The sequence below is a fragment of the Pomacea canaliculata genome, linkage group LG7, assembly GCF_003073045.1.
Source record: "Pomacea canaliculata isolate SZHN2017 linkage group LG7, ASM307304v1, whole genome shotgun sequence".
In the NCBI taxonomy this organism is placed as follows: Eukaryota; Metazoa; Mollusca; class Gastropoda; order Architaenioglossa; family Ampullariidae; genus Pomacea; species Pomacea canaliculata.
Genome location: NC_037596.1, coordinates 21,631,967 through 21,645,750, shown reverse-complemented (window position 1 = coordinate 21,645,750; position 13,784 = coordinate 21,631,967). Strand labels below are relative to the sequence as shown.

General features: G+C 38.4%; 2 protein-coding genes and 1 long non-coding RNA gene across 3 annotated transcripts; 1 reads left to right on the top strand and 2 right to left on the bottom strand.

Moving 5' to 3' along the window:
* Positions 1–132: 132 nt before the first annotated feature.
* LOC112569011 (perivitellin-2 31 kDa subunit) lies at positions 133–2,652 on the bottom strand. The gene is made up of 3 exons (XM_025246646.1): positions 2,542–2,652; positions 1,712–1,747; positions 133–1,131 (listed from the first exon to the last, which is right to left on the bottom strand). The coding sequence occupies exons 2-3, from the start codon at positions 1,741–1,743 to the stop codon at positions 303–305; spliced, it is 861 nt and encodes a 286-aa protein (XP_025102431.1). The 5' UTR covers positions 1,744–1,747; positions 2,542–2,652; the 3' UTR covers positions 133–302.
* A 1,961-nt stretch (positions 2,653–4,613) lies between these two features.
* Positions 4,614–11,158, top strand: LOC112568975 (perivitellin-2 67 kDa subunit). The gene is made up of 9 exons (XM_025246583.1): positions 4,614–4,717; positions 4,887–5,069; positions 6,061–6,161; positions 6,743–6,928; positions 7,681–8,069; positions 8,330–8,446; positions 8,653–8,869; positions 10,294–10,518; positions 10,633–11,158. The coding sequence occupies exons 2-9, from the start codon at positions 4,928–4,930 to the stop codon at positions 10,951–10,953; spliced, it is 1,698 nt and encodes a 565-aa protein (XP_025102368.1). The 5' UTR covers positions 4,614–4,717; positions 4,887–4,927; the 3' UTR covers positions 10,954–11,158.
* Positions 10,956–13,205, bottom strand: LOC112567708. The gene is made up of 2 exons (XR_003099861.1): positions 13,034–13,205; positions 10,956–12,466 (listed from the first exon to the last, which is right to left on the bottom strand). It is a non-coding gene; the product is annotated as an uncharacterized LOC112567708 (long non-coding RNA).
* Positions 13,206–13,784: the final 579 nt, after the last annotated feature.

The following is a 13,784-nucleotide window of genomic DNA, read 5'->3' as shown; positions in this document are numbered from 1 at the left end:
ACGTTTTTCCTTCTTTTGCATATTTTAAGAGATCCTGCTTTCCAACTCTGAGAGGTAATTTATTTTGTTTGTAAATTGTCTTCAGGGTCTAGCAAAGAATTCTTGACGCAAGAAAAACAAGATAAAACACACTGCAGATTAAGACATTTTATCTGTTTAGTATTTAGTGAATGCCTAGTCACATAGCTATACAATAAACATTGCCATTGACATGACTGGCAACTACTGAACGAGAAGTTTAAGAGACTTTTACGTCAGAGAAAGTTCGCTTCTGCTTGTTACTGCCAGGTTTGTCACGAGGTCTACAGGTTGATGAAGTACAAGTCACCATAAGTGTCGACGGCCCAGGCGACGGTCCCATAGGTGTCCACTCGAGACATGCCGTTTAACATGCTGGACCAGCCGGAGCCCTGTGGCAAGCTGCACGTGATGCCTGTGCGCTTCACCAGTTCACCGTTAGAACGGACGGCCAGCACCACCCCACTGCCGGATGAGACATGTTGGAAGGAACCCGAGTCGACAGTGATCCAATCTCCTCCCTCGGTGTCAGGGTTGCCGAAGGTTCCACTTTTATACTTTAACTGGCTTTTGGTGATCCATGTACCGGAGCCACCAGCGGTAACAGTTTCGGTATAACTACTATCAGCGAAACACCAGTTGGTTATGCGGCTAGCCCAGAAACAGGTTCGAAATGTAAAAGTAAGAACTTTATTTTGGTTTTCGATACGAGAAGAGAAACGTGTGTCTTCTCTTAGAGACATGCCAATGTATTTCGTCCACCACTCCCAGCTTTTAGGGGAACCGCCGACAGGATTGGCTTGAGAGATGCCGTCAATACGAAACAGTGATCCCCCCGATAGATTGATATAGCCTACTTTGTCTTTACCTACATCAACTTGCCCAACACCGTCCTGCTTGAACTGCCATCCAGAGCCAATGTTGGCGTTGTCGCCGTAGGTTCCCGTTCGGTAGAAGAGTTTGTTTTGACGGTTGACAGCCCACACGCCAGCCGGTCCAATAGACACATAATTGTAGGGCCAGTGCTCGTCCCTCGGCAGTTTCACGGAGGTGAAGGCTTGGGACTCGGTCAGCGCCAGAACAGCTAGAAGAAAAGCCACTATAGAAGCATGTCTGTATGAAAAGATAAACAGACCAGAGTTTCTTTTGAAACAGGCTTGTATGTGTACTGTACAAAAGGCCGATTATCAAATAAAAGTCAAGTTTAAATGGTCTCGTTTGAACTTTACTCTAATGCATTTTTTTGGCCAAATTTAAGACTTAGCTGCAGTTGAAAGAAGAAAAAAAAGTCAAAGAGATGAAAAGGTTGTTGGTGGTTAGGTTTTGGGAAGTAGGGGTGGAAAGCTCGATTATTATTAGTCGTCACTGGAGTGCAGTATAGTTGGGCACGTTTTCCAGCGTGTGTGTCTTTCCGCAGAATATAAGTAAACAATTCCCTACAATTCTTTCTTATTTTTTGGAGAAATTGCCGATGCCTAAAATTGTTTTAGTTTTGAACTCTTTCGGCATTATTAGCAAGGTTTTAAGTATATGCTGTCAATCTTTTGTGAGCTTTCTTGAAAGCTCCTTACTTTTGACGAGAAAGAAATCTAGAAATGTTAATCATCATCATCATCATCATCATCATCATCATCATCATCATCATCATCATCATCATCATCATCATCCAAAGAAAACACTGAAAAGTGAATACCTTTCCATGACGAAGTGTATCTTTTTCACCATAGAACTGAAATGGTCAGGAGATCAAAGCATCATCTGTTTTATTTGCAGTAAACACTCCTTGTCTAAATAAACCTTAATAAAAAGGAATGTTATCAACAAGGCTGGTCAGCGGTAATAATGTCCAAAGAACGTTATGAACTGCATCAATCTTTTAAATCTTCTTTCTCAGTGTGCATTTATAATTATAGCTTATCAAATGCTGGTAATCGAAGTACCATGGAGAGATTTATATTAGGCGTCTATTTAAACAAATTTCAAATTCGACCGGATGATTCTTGAATGTGAGTATTGAGTTTTTTAAAAAAATTATCAGACAGAGCCGTTAATGTAATTATGAACAGTTCGTAAATGGAAATTCTTCTTATGCTTCTTAGGTATTCATGACCTAAGAGTGCATCTCTGAATATACTAATAAATCATTTACACCTTGAAACAGGATAAAAGTCTACTAAAAAATCTTTGCTCGTTGTTCAGACCCAAAAAGTATCAAATATAAGAAGCACTGACTAGCCGCGTACATCTCCAAACATAACAAAACGCGAAGAGCAAAGATAAGGTAAAGATTAAAGAAAATAAAAAACTCGGGGCTATTATTATTTTTGGACATATCTCTAGCAAAGTAGACTTTTTCACTTTAAGATGCTTCAGGAATTTATCAACGTGAGCGGAAATAATGTCAGACTATGAATTTAAATGTTCTGCTACAATAATTATAGCTTTCAGAATCGATATACTTCCTAAGAAATTGATTAAAAATAAGAAAAATATATAAGAAATAAAGTGATACAAATCTTTTACCTTGAATTGTTCTAATAGTTTTTGATCCCCTCTTCTGGGTCCGGCAATCTTCATGTCCACTTTTATATACTTGATACAGGTACCCACGAGGAGGCTGCACGCCAGTCAAAATGACGGACATGGAGTAGCGACAGTTGGCGCAAGTCAGATGCAGAAACTTCGTCAAGATAGGCTTGTGTTTCCAATGGTGCACTTGTGAGCAACCATTTGTTCACGTTGTCCTGCTATTTGTTTTCGAAACTGACATCAACATTTTAACCTCCCCTTATTGCATCACAATAATGTGAATCGTTCATCTGTCAAGGTGACATTTGCCAAGGTTGGTTGGAAGTGTGGAAACAGATAACAGCGCGCGCGCACACACACACACACAGAGTACGGCTTAGAAAACATTTTAAACGCACCTTTTTTCACATTAAAGACCTCTCTGTTTATTACATGAGAAGATGCTACTTACTTACCTTAAACTTCTTTTTCCAAAGTACTTTCGAACCACAGTACAAGCTATCACCTATGTTCGCTTTTCATTCAGCTCTACCTGTCGCGAGTCACCTATTCATCTGTCAATGCTGACACCTACTGTTTTGGTCGTCCTTGATGTTGGGAAGACAGATGTGAAGTGGTAATAATAATAGGTCGAAACACACACACACACGTACGTGGATAGCATTGACGATGCAATCGCCAAGACAATGGACATTTAAGGGATTTTAAATGTTTGTGTTTTCGGTGCTTTATAAAAAAAAAAAAAAAAAAAACGCCGAAAGTGAGAGACTTCATTATCTCACAAAATAGTTTAAATCGACTCATTTGTAAAGTGCCCACAGGACGTTGACAAACCGTGCAGCCAGTCGCAGATGGGCGGTTTTTATAGCCATCTTGCCGTCACACCTGATGCTAATCTTTTTGATGTTAATACATAATGAATGGAATAAATTTAACTTTAACTTTCTATACTTAACCAACCAGAATGATGTTGACGGGGGTGCCTTGTATTCCTGAAATAACACTTGTATACTCTAGAATAACGGTACACGGACTTTTCGCCGACGGACGTTTCGCCGCCGGACGTTTCGGAGCCGGACGTTTTGCCGACCGACGTTTCGCCACCGGACGTTTCGGAGTCGGACGTTTTGCCGACTAACTTCATTTCGGCATTTCATGCGGGACCTTTAGCCGAAGTCAAGTGTGTGACGCCCCTTAGCTCACACATTTCTCTCGCCATTGTATCAATGTATCAGTTCTCTCTCACTATCCCTCCTCATGTGAACCGTTAGCTCACACATTCTCTCGCCAATCAATGTTTTTTCTCAAAGCTGTTGCGCATAATCTGTGACCTGTCTGTGAAGTCTGTGGTGTAAAATTTGTTTGAAATAAAGAATTATTGTGTAATCTAGTAGTTACTTTCATTCTTTGAGAAGTAAGTAAGCTCTCTCTCTCTCTCTCTGACATAATGCGGTGAAACGTCGTCGGCGAAACGCCGTCGGCAAACGTCCGACTCCGAAACGTCCACAAACGTCCTCCGGCTCCGAAACGAAAACGTCCGCACACGAGAATAACACTAATACCTATAAAATGTACAGTTTACACATCGCAGACTCACGCTCAAGTAGGAGCACGCGTTGAGTGCTTGATACAAAAAGCTATACCTATGTAGTGAAGGTCTAGAACATGAGGCAACAAAACGATGAGCACACACGAAGAGGACGCACAAAAGGCATTAGAGACACAGAGATAACAGATGTGGAGAATGGACAGCTAGCTAACTCGTAATTAACAAAAGCAGTAAGTGGATAGTCATTTGAGTCTTGTCTTTAAGTGCTAATGGGCGACATGGGATGATGTTATCATAGCTTATACCTGCTAAGTACGAGCTTGTAAATGCTTACAAGCCATCACCTACGTTAGGCTATTATCATAGCTTGTACCTGTCGCGTGTCACACCCATTCATCTCTCACTCCTGACAGCTACTGTTTCGCCTGTCCAGGCTGTTGGGGAAATTGGATACAGAGGAGGGCCCTAGAAATGTCTCCTCCTCTAAATTTCATTGGCTATTCCTCTGTGAACGGTAGTGGATGGTACCTTTTAACATGACTTGAGAGTATAAAAGACGTCGATAATGAATGAGATCTTTGTTGGGTCTCAGGTGTGTTTTTCTGTATCAACTGCTTGTAGGTGAGTTCTCAAACGTCGTTTGTGCCGACTGTCTATGGGTATCTGAATTATGTTGAACAGTTTTGTGATTATGTTAGCAGAGTACTGCTTAATTTATGATTAAAATTTAGAAAAGACAGCGCTAATTGCAGCAAGCGCCCTGACTATGACTGAAGTTTGTCTTTTGCAGCCAATCCTCTATCGTTCCAGTCCTGAACCATTTCTGTCAGGATGTCTCAACTGAGATGGTGGGTAGTGTCACAGCTACTCCTGCTGATTGTCGTCTGCAGCCTGGATCACTCTGAGGGAGCCAGAGTTTGTCCGAAGATCGTCCCGGGGCTTGACAAGCTGAGAGTTGGCGTAGACATCACAAGGTAGCTTTTACAAAGAAGATAAAAATACTTTGAAACACGAGGGACTTTCTAGTTGACCCTGATGTAGAATGGAAGCCATACTTTAGAGGAGGTAAAGCTGTCTTCACTTATACTACAGATCCAGTTGCAAGCGGTGTTTTTTTAGACAATCCCCCTAGCCTAACTGGTTTTGCTATCTTAGGTAATCAAAGGTTTGTTTTAAATAAAATCCATCTAATCATTAACTGATTTCATAATATCAGTGAGGATGTAGATGTATACAAACGACGGTTGTTCCCATTTTTGAATATTTTTGCATTAAAATTGCTAAATTATGTTGTTGAATGTGAATTATCGGATGACCATGCATTAATCTCCTTCTTCGTTTCATAGTAAAATAAGATTAAATATACAATGTTAAAATATTTATTGCTACTTTCTTCACTTTGTGATGTGATAGCTGTTATCTACATGATAGTCCACATGTTATGTATAATAAATTAGCGTGATTTAAGAATAATACCTGTTCACCGACATATTAATTATTTTCTGTGTAACCGTTTTGGTCGACATTGCTTACCCTTTAACATGCTCAACAGAACTATTCCTTTCGTATCTTGAATTAGAGTATGGATAAAAACTGAGGGCGCAAATGAGACATACCCTGGGGGTTCCTCCAACCGCGTGTGTTAATGCTATCTTTAAGTAGAGAGAGGAAAGAGTTACCAGCAAGATAAACATCAGGCGGTGTTTAGTCAAAATATTAGTGTCTATACTCAAATCCTGCTTTCCTCTGAGAAAAAGTACATTGTTTATGATTTCTAATGTGTCCCTTATAATGATTATTTAATGTTTCTGTTTGAACTCTAATCATTTCTAAACTCTGTATTTTAAGACATACGTATCGCTCAAATGGTACTGAGCCACAAACGACAGCATCTCACAAACTTAGCCTTACGTATGCGTGGATATACTTGCAGAAATACTTGAAATATATGTTGATATGTTCTTAGTTGGACCTTCTTCCTTTGTTTGATCTTGGAGACAACGGGTTTAGAAGCGCTGTGGCCGACTACACTTGTGATCGAGGACAAACTACGATAGTTGATGGAGTAAGTTAACTGTTTGAATTAGAAGCAAATTTTCATTACAAGTGGAATTATTGCATGAAGAATGCGTGTATATTATTCTCAAGATGGTTAAAGGACCAGATAGAAGTTGATTCCCAGAAATCCTTTATCATTATTGGTCTACGGCTACGCAGAGAGTGCGATCTATCTCGATCGTACCGCTGCGTGTTATAAATTCCCATTATTATTATTATTATTATTATATTATTATTATTATTATTATTATTATTATTATTATTATTATTATTATTATTATTATTATAGGACACGAGTGGGACTCTTTGTTTTAACATGTTTAAAAGAATTCAGATTGCTAGTTGCGAAAATAACACCCTTACTACAGTTCTTGTCTTTTTTTCAAGTATAATCTTGGTTCATTGATAATCGCGTTAATTACGTGCTGAAGTTACTGATTTATAAAGAGTTCCACTTAGCAACTTTAAGAAACAAACCCATGTGTTTTAGTCGTATACTTTACACTAAAACTTCAAAAAGGACCATCTACATAGAATATAGACAGGGAAGTGATATCACTTTGTTGTACTGCTTCTTCTGTCCTGCAGGAATCGTTTGACGTTCCCGACCAGGTAGACAGCGTGGTTATTGAGTCATCTGGGCAGCAGACTTCAAGTGTGACGACAATTAAAAGCGAGAGTCAGATTAGTCAAGCGCTTTCTATCAGTGCTGGCATCAGTGTCGATACAGCGAAGGCTGGCTTTTCTTCGAGCGCGTCGTACGCAGAGATGCAGGTCAGAGGTCAAATGTTATAGACACACATATTATTAGTCCTTGCAATTTTTTAAAGTCATAATGTGTATTTTAGAGATATTTAGCATGAAAGAACTAGTTCATATTCAGAAAAATATATTAAGATTACGCTTTACATTTAAGGACTATTTTGTATAACAAACTGGATCCTTTATTGTAGTAATGAAATACATACAAAGTTGTTCGGCTTTTGAAAACAAACACACACACACACACCCTCAAACAACACCCCTCCTCACACACACACCCACCCACGAAACACAGATAAAATGTTTTAGTTTATTAGTTTTTGTACCATCTGATGATCTCGATGGGAAAGCTGAATTTTAACAACTAATTAAGATACATGTACTTTGATATTCATCATATACTATGATAAATAGTTGAGAAACCTCTGTAGCAGACGGTCAGATATTCCGGAAGGGAATTATAGTGTTTGGTGTTGTCAACATATCGAGGCCCAACCCGTTCACTAGAATGATCACTCGTGACAAACGTTCCTGTTTAAATGCGTTCACACTGAAATTCTATAAAATCCTGTTAATTTTCTTTCTGAATTGAAAGTAATTTAATGTTAATACAGCCAAGTTTGGTGTAAGCATACTGCTTTTTTAAATTGCGTTTAAGATTTTACGCAGTTTAAACAGTGTCGTAAAGTTATAATAAATGCAAACTTTGTAAAAATCTGATATTATTTAATGAACTTCATCTTATAATAATATTTATCGTGCAGGAAGCTATTACAAAATACGGCCGCACGGTGTCTCAGATGTCTGCTGTGTACACCACGTGCTCAGCCAACCTCTCGCCTAATCTTTTACTTGGGCAAAACCCACTGCAGACTCTGAGCAGACTTCCCTCAGACTTTACTGCTGACACCGAAGGTTACTACGATTTCATCAAAACGTATGGCACTCACTACTTCAACAAGGGCAAACTAGGAGGAATGTTCTTGTTTACGTCTGAAACAGACATGTCGTATTTCCAGAACAAGAATTCTCAACAAGTAGAGGCCAATATCAAAGCAACATTCGCCAGCATCCTCTCTACTGAAACGGGAGGATCATCAGATCAGAGCAAAGAAGTGATTGAATTTAAGGAATCATCATTGATTACTGCTAAGTGAGTAATCTGTGAAAAAATGAGATAGAGTATTTAGTTCTTTGTTAGCGATGTTTGAAACTGCGGCTGTGTCTATTTGCATAAAGATATTTAAAGCTCCTATTTACAAGTTTTCAAACCAACTGTTTTAACACTCGATATTCACGAACTGGAATAAGTCTGTCCGCTTATCACTGTATGTATCAAAAGTTATGAGCGTTAAAAAAAAGTCGGTAAAAATACATACTGATATGCCCTTTTCTTGGTGAATTTCTCAACAGATTTTTTGGTGGCCAAACCAATCTGGCTGCGGATGGTCTGACTAAGTGGCAGCCGACCATAGCCAAGCTCCCATATTTCATGTCCGGGACACTGAGTACTATCAGCAGTTTGATCGCGTAGGTATTAGGATTTCAGTAAATATAATTTATCTTCTCAAAAATTAGAGGATAAAAAATATACATATTCAATTTATCGTGAGAACGAAACAATCTGTATCATTGTCATGTAATTCTAAGTAATGATTTATCAGTACACGTAGCTTATAATCCTTCACGTGACCTCCAGGGCGTATTGACTTTACAATATGTAATCTACAATGCAGGGACACTACTAAGAGAGCATCTATGGAACTTGCCGTGAAGAACTACCTTCTGAAAGCGAAGGTCGCCAACCTTGACCGATTAACCTATATACGTTTGAACAGCTGGACAGTTGGTCATAATGAGCTAAGAGACCTTTCGGCGCAACTTCAAAACCTCAAGAAGAAGACGATATTCAGCGACGAGGACGAAAAGCTGTTACAGTCCATCGAGGATCAAGTGAGTTCTAGGCGAGGTTTATTACATCGTACCCGTTTTGAAAAAAAAAAGCTCAAGATGCCGTAAAGAGATTTCCTATCCAGTTCTTCAAATAGCAAGTAGCGAGAAAAGACACAGGAAGCAGTTTAAAAGTTAGTATAATGTATTAAAATACAAAACTAATTTTAAAGAGGTTAAGTAATGATTTAAGTCAAAAGTAATCAGCGATTTGAGGATTTAATTAGAAGAGTAATTAAGGTGAGTGTAATCACTAGCATTTAATAGAACAGTCCTCAAAAGTCTTGAGGTTGCTCAATTTCAAATACTCGATTAGCAATAAGCTTTATAAGTTTAGAATGCAATTACTTAAAATGTTTAAAGTGGGAAAAATCTGTGAGATAGGTTATCCGTGTACGTCTTATCTAAAAAATTTATTTTTGCGACAGTGATGATACTAGTAAGCATAATTCTTATACAACGAAGTGGACTAAGATTTCCAAGGATTATGTAAAGCTCTCCCATGAGTTCAATAAGGGATATGACTAATTCACACATGTATCAACGTCTGGTACTTAGAGCTAAAAAACAGGACCATGTGACCCCTCTCTTACGTTGACTTCACTGGCTACCCATCCGTTCTCGCATTTACTACACACTGTCTGTTCTGTGTTTTAATTTCTTTGCGTGAGTCTGTCCTAGTTATATTAATTTCTTTTTCCCTACATCCCAGCTAATCTTCTTTATCTGAGGACTGAACACTACCCCTGTCACTAAAACAACCACCGAAGGTCATCGAATCTTGGTACTAAAAACACACCTGTTCCACAAATAGTACTCTTTACACCAATAAACATAGTTGTCAAGAGTTGTGTTGTTTTAGTCAATTGAATTCTCTTCATTCTCGTCTTCTTCTGCAGATTTATGACATTCTCCATCCTTACTGCTGATTGCTTATTTCTCTTGTGTCTTTTAACTTTCTTTTTTACTACTTGTCTGCTCAGTGGTTTCTAATTTCATCCGTCGTACTTTGCCTCTCTGCTTGTCTTCAATGATGAGATGATGCTCCTTTGTGAGCGTGATTGTGCGGTGTATACATCACACGTTGCACAACACCTTACCTAACCTCAATGGTCGTGTCCTTTAAACGGCTTCAAAGGAAACACTTTTTCTAAAAGCACAAAATTCATAATAATTATGTTTGTATAATGTATGTATAGTCTCACACACATGTTTTGAATATATATATATAAACCTTCCTCTGTTGATTAATAAACGGCAGGTTTCACTATCAAATCATCAGCTGCACGAGTAAACGGCTCTACATCTCTTTCAAACAGTAACTGCACAAAAATCAAAGATATTTGGTTTTTGTGAAATTCTGATTATCCTAAGCTTTCTGTTTTCAGCAAGAGGCATTGAAATTTTGCACCTGAAATGTTAAACAGGTGAGCGTTCCAGCATGGTTTTCAGACCGAACCACCTTCTGCTTTAGATCTACTGCAGTGGGCAGCGCAGACCAGTGCAATGGGCAATCAACCAGTACCCTGTGCGCTGAGCCAAACCGTTACACGCAACAGTACATGGACAAGACCTACCTCGGCGACACCGGCTGCAGGCTAGTCTGGAAGCTATCGACAACCGAGAGTTCAGACTGGTTTAAGTCTGTCAAGGTCAGATTTGTTAGCAGTGTTCTTAACACTGGAATAAGATGAGATAATAAAACTACTCTGAACAAGCTAGTTAACTATTATAGAGTATTTACCGTATTTTCTCTGTGATTGTAGGTGAATTTCCGCTGGTATCCAACGTGGTCCCCCTGTGCCTGTGGGCCTGTGGGCACACCCTTTACAATCAGCGCCCCTGCCAATTCCTGGACACAAGACTATCTTGACGTAACCAACCCAAAATTTGGCGAGTGCATGTTGCAGTGGATGATTGAGGTGCCCCCCACCGCCACTTTGTGGGCCAAGAACCTTGAATTCTGCATTGACTTCACCTGCGGGAAAAAGAAACAATGTGTTGATGCCAACCACTGGACAGAACCCTACCTTGATATCTCTGCCCATGAAGCGTGTGGAATGAGCTGGGCCTTAATCGCAAAATAAGTTTTGGGTCTCTCGCATCTAAACAATACGACGATGTGTAAAGTTGTGCTCGGTCTTGACTAACAAAGACAAGCTATCCGCATCATTGTAGCAATGCATGTCAGTAGAGACCACAATTAAAAAAATCACCTGTATGTCTAAAGAACGATTTTATCTCTTCTGTTTCACCATTCATAGAATACATTAAAGCTGATAAGGAAAAACATTAACATGACTATAATTTCATTTCATGTGAAGACATACAAAAGCTTTGCCTTGCGCCTAGTTGCTGTCCCTCGTCTGCCTCTCAAGATGTTGAGAGTTAATGACAGTTTCTACAGACCTGACGTTAAAGGTTGGCTGATAACTTTGGGGGTCTTTGAGTAAATCAGTAGCTGCAGATGAAGTGTGAGATACAACACTTAACTCGGAGCGAGTATTTTGTAAAAGTGGTACAAATCTTTTTTTCCAGGATTTACTTTTCCCGAGTCATTTATGAAATCAGGTATCAACGTCTCACATTGAGTGATACAGGATCAAACACGGGCTGAGATGCCAGACCTATATGCCTTTCGCTACCTCGAGATAAAGACCCCAAAGTCTAAGCTGCTAACTGTAACATTTTATTAATGTTTATAAAATGGTCTCATAAAATACTTGAATAATAATCTCACCAAATGTTTATAAAAAGTTTATCATGCCCATTGAAGTAATATTTTAGTAACGTGTACTCACAACCTTTATCAAAAAACTTCACGAACGTTTTCAAATGTAATTTAAATGTTTAGCAAACAAAAGAATATTTTATTTTCACACATACACGTTGCAGTCCTCTAAACATGGTAGAAACAACACACATAGAAGATTAAAATGTTCCGTTTTATTAAATCATATTAACACAGGAGACATTTACATTATACAATAACAATTAATCTTATATGTAAAACAAATGATGACAATCTACGATAAAGATGGATGCATATGATACTCAACAGAAAGAAAAACGCATAGGGACTAATTAAGCAGTGATAAATCAAGGCAAATGAATTTGCTAAAATTAACATTTTAAAATATTTCAATTTCAAATATTTAAAGGAGAAGTGATGTTGCAACCCTTGGGAGTTGCAAGAAATAAGCTAAAGCTAAACTAATAGACTTTAAAGCATAAAGTATTAAAAGGACACCGTTGTCACAACGGGAGGAGATTGTTTAATGAACAGTTTTGCAGTATTTGCTTGTGAATACAGTGCAGCGAGAAAACTGGGTAATTGAAGATGATTTTTTAAAATTAAAAAGTGCATAAAAAGTATATCCAATGGATGTCAGCACACCAAATCACAACGAAGAAACGTAGATTCACAAAAGTACACTAAAACTAAAGAAAATTCACAGAAACATAGGTGTCAACTCCATAAAATATTCTGGAAGTTAGTTTCTTTTCTCTCCATTTTACTACCGTCTCATTATGCTGCAAAACGCAGCCATTCTTTGATGTGATCTGAAATCTTCATGCACCCGTAGTTCTTCTGTACAGCTGCTTAAGATAACAAAAATGAGAAACGGGAAATTTTTAGATTAAAGAAGGATTATATGTTTATAGCTTAAAGATGAACTAAAGAAGTCTCACACCATGCATCTTGTTTCAACTATATGATGCTTCTCCTTCTTTTCCCATGTCTTTTTGTTTTCAGATGTGTTTTAAGCTAGTTTCACCCATAGAAGTACAATTAATTGTGACGAGTTAAAAAATTTGAACTGTGGAGCTAGCAATTAAAATTGTCAACACATCATATAAAAATAAGCACTTATATCAGCACCTCTCTTTTTTTGGTTAAAGCCGGATACTATTGAATCTGGCAAAAGTAATTTATTTTTGTTGCATAGACCACCAGCCTATGCACAGACACAGCTACAACGATTAAACTTTATTTTTTTATATGACATTGAATACGATTTCTCCCCAAGAACGTGTGGGCCGATCCTGGAGGCGCTCTAATAACAGGCAAACACGTGACAGATGGAGCAAGACCCTAACACTCCGTCATAGGTCAAGAATCAGTTAAATAACGACCCAACGTATTTTTGAATATTGATGACTTACCTATTGACATCAACTCAACGGTGGTGTCAATAAATGATCAAAGGTTAAAGGTCTCTCTCCTTTACTCTCGCATCTCTACTGACACACAAGCACGCACGAACGCAAACGCAAATGGCAGGCGTTTCAAGACCAACAGATAAAATAATATATAATTATATAGATATAGCTTGATATTTACACGGCATATGTTCCACTCTTTGCCCCACGTTTAGATCATTTGGATAATAATAGCGATAATAAAATGTGCAATTGAAACAGCACAGCTAGACTCACGCTCATGAGCACGTGTCGAGTGCTTGGTATAAAAGTTGAGGTCAAGAGCATGGTGCAACAAGAACCCTACTCATAAACCACTATCCTATTTCACAACACTATAGGCGGCTAATGATTACATCTTAATAGAGAAGTTATTCTCACATCAATTAACCATCAAAATTAAATTCATATGGTTTTATCAATCTTATTCCGCATCTTTCAATCTTACAATATCCTTGTGCACGTGTTACGTTGGACGATCACGTGGTATGAAGGATGAGCTCAGCAGACACGATCTCACGGACTGCGGTACAATGCTGCTCAATAGTCATCTAGTAGTCATCAACCATGCCTTTACTTGACATGCAAATGTCGGGGTGAAGCAAAATAAAGCGACGTAGAGCATTTAGGGATCGTTTGGTAGTAACAAATGGACAGCCCATGCAATAATATACTATACTCATATTTTATTTTCTTATTTATTATTACTAAAGAT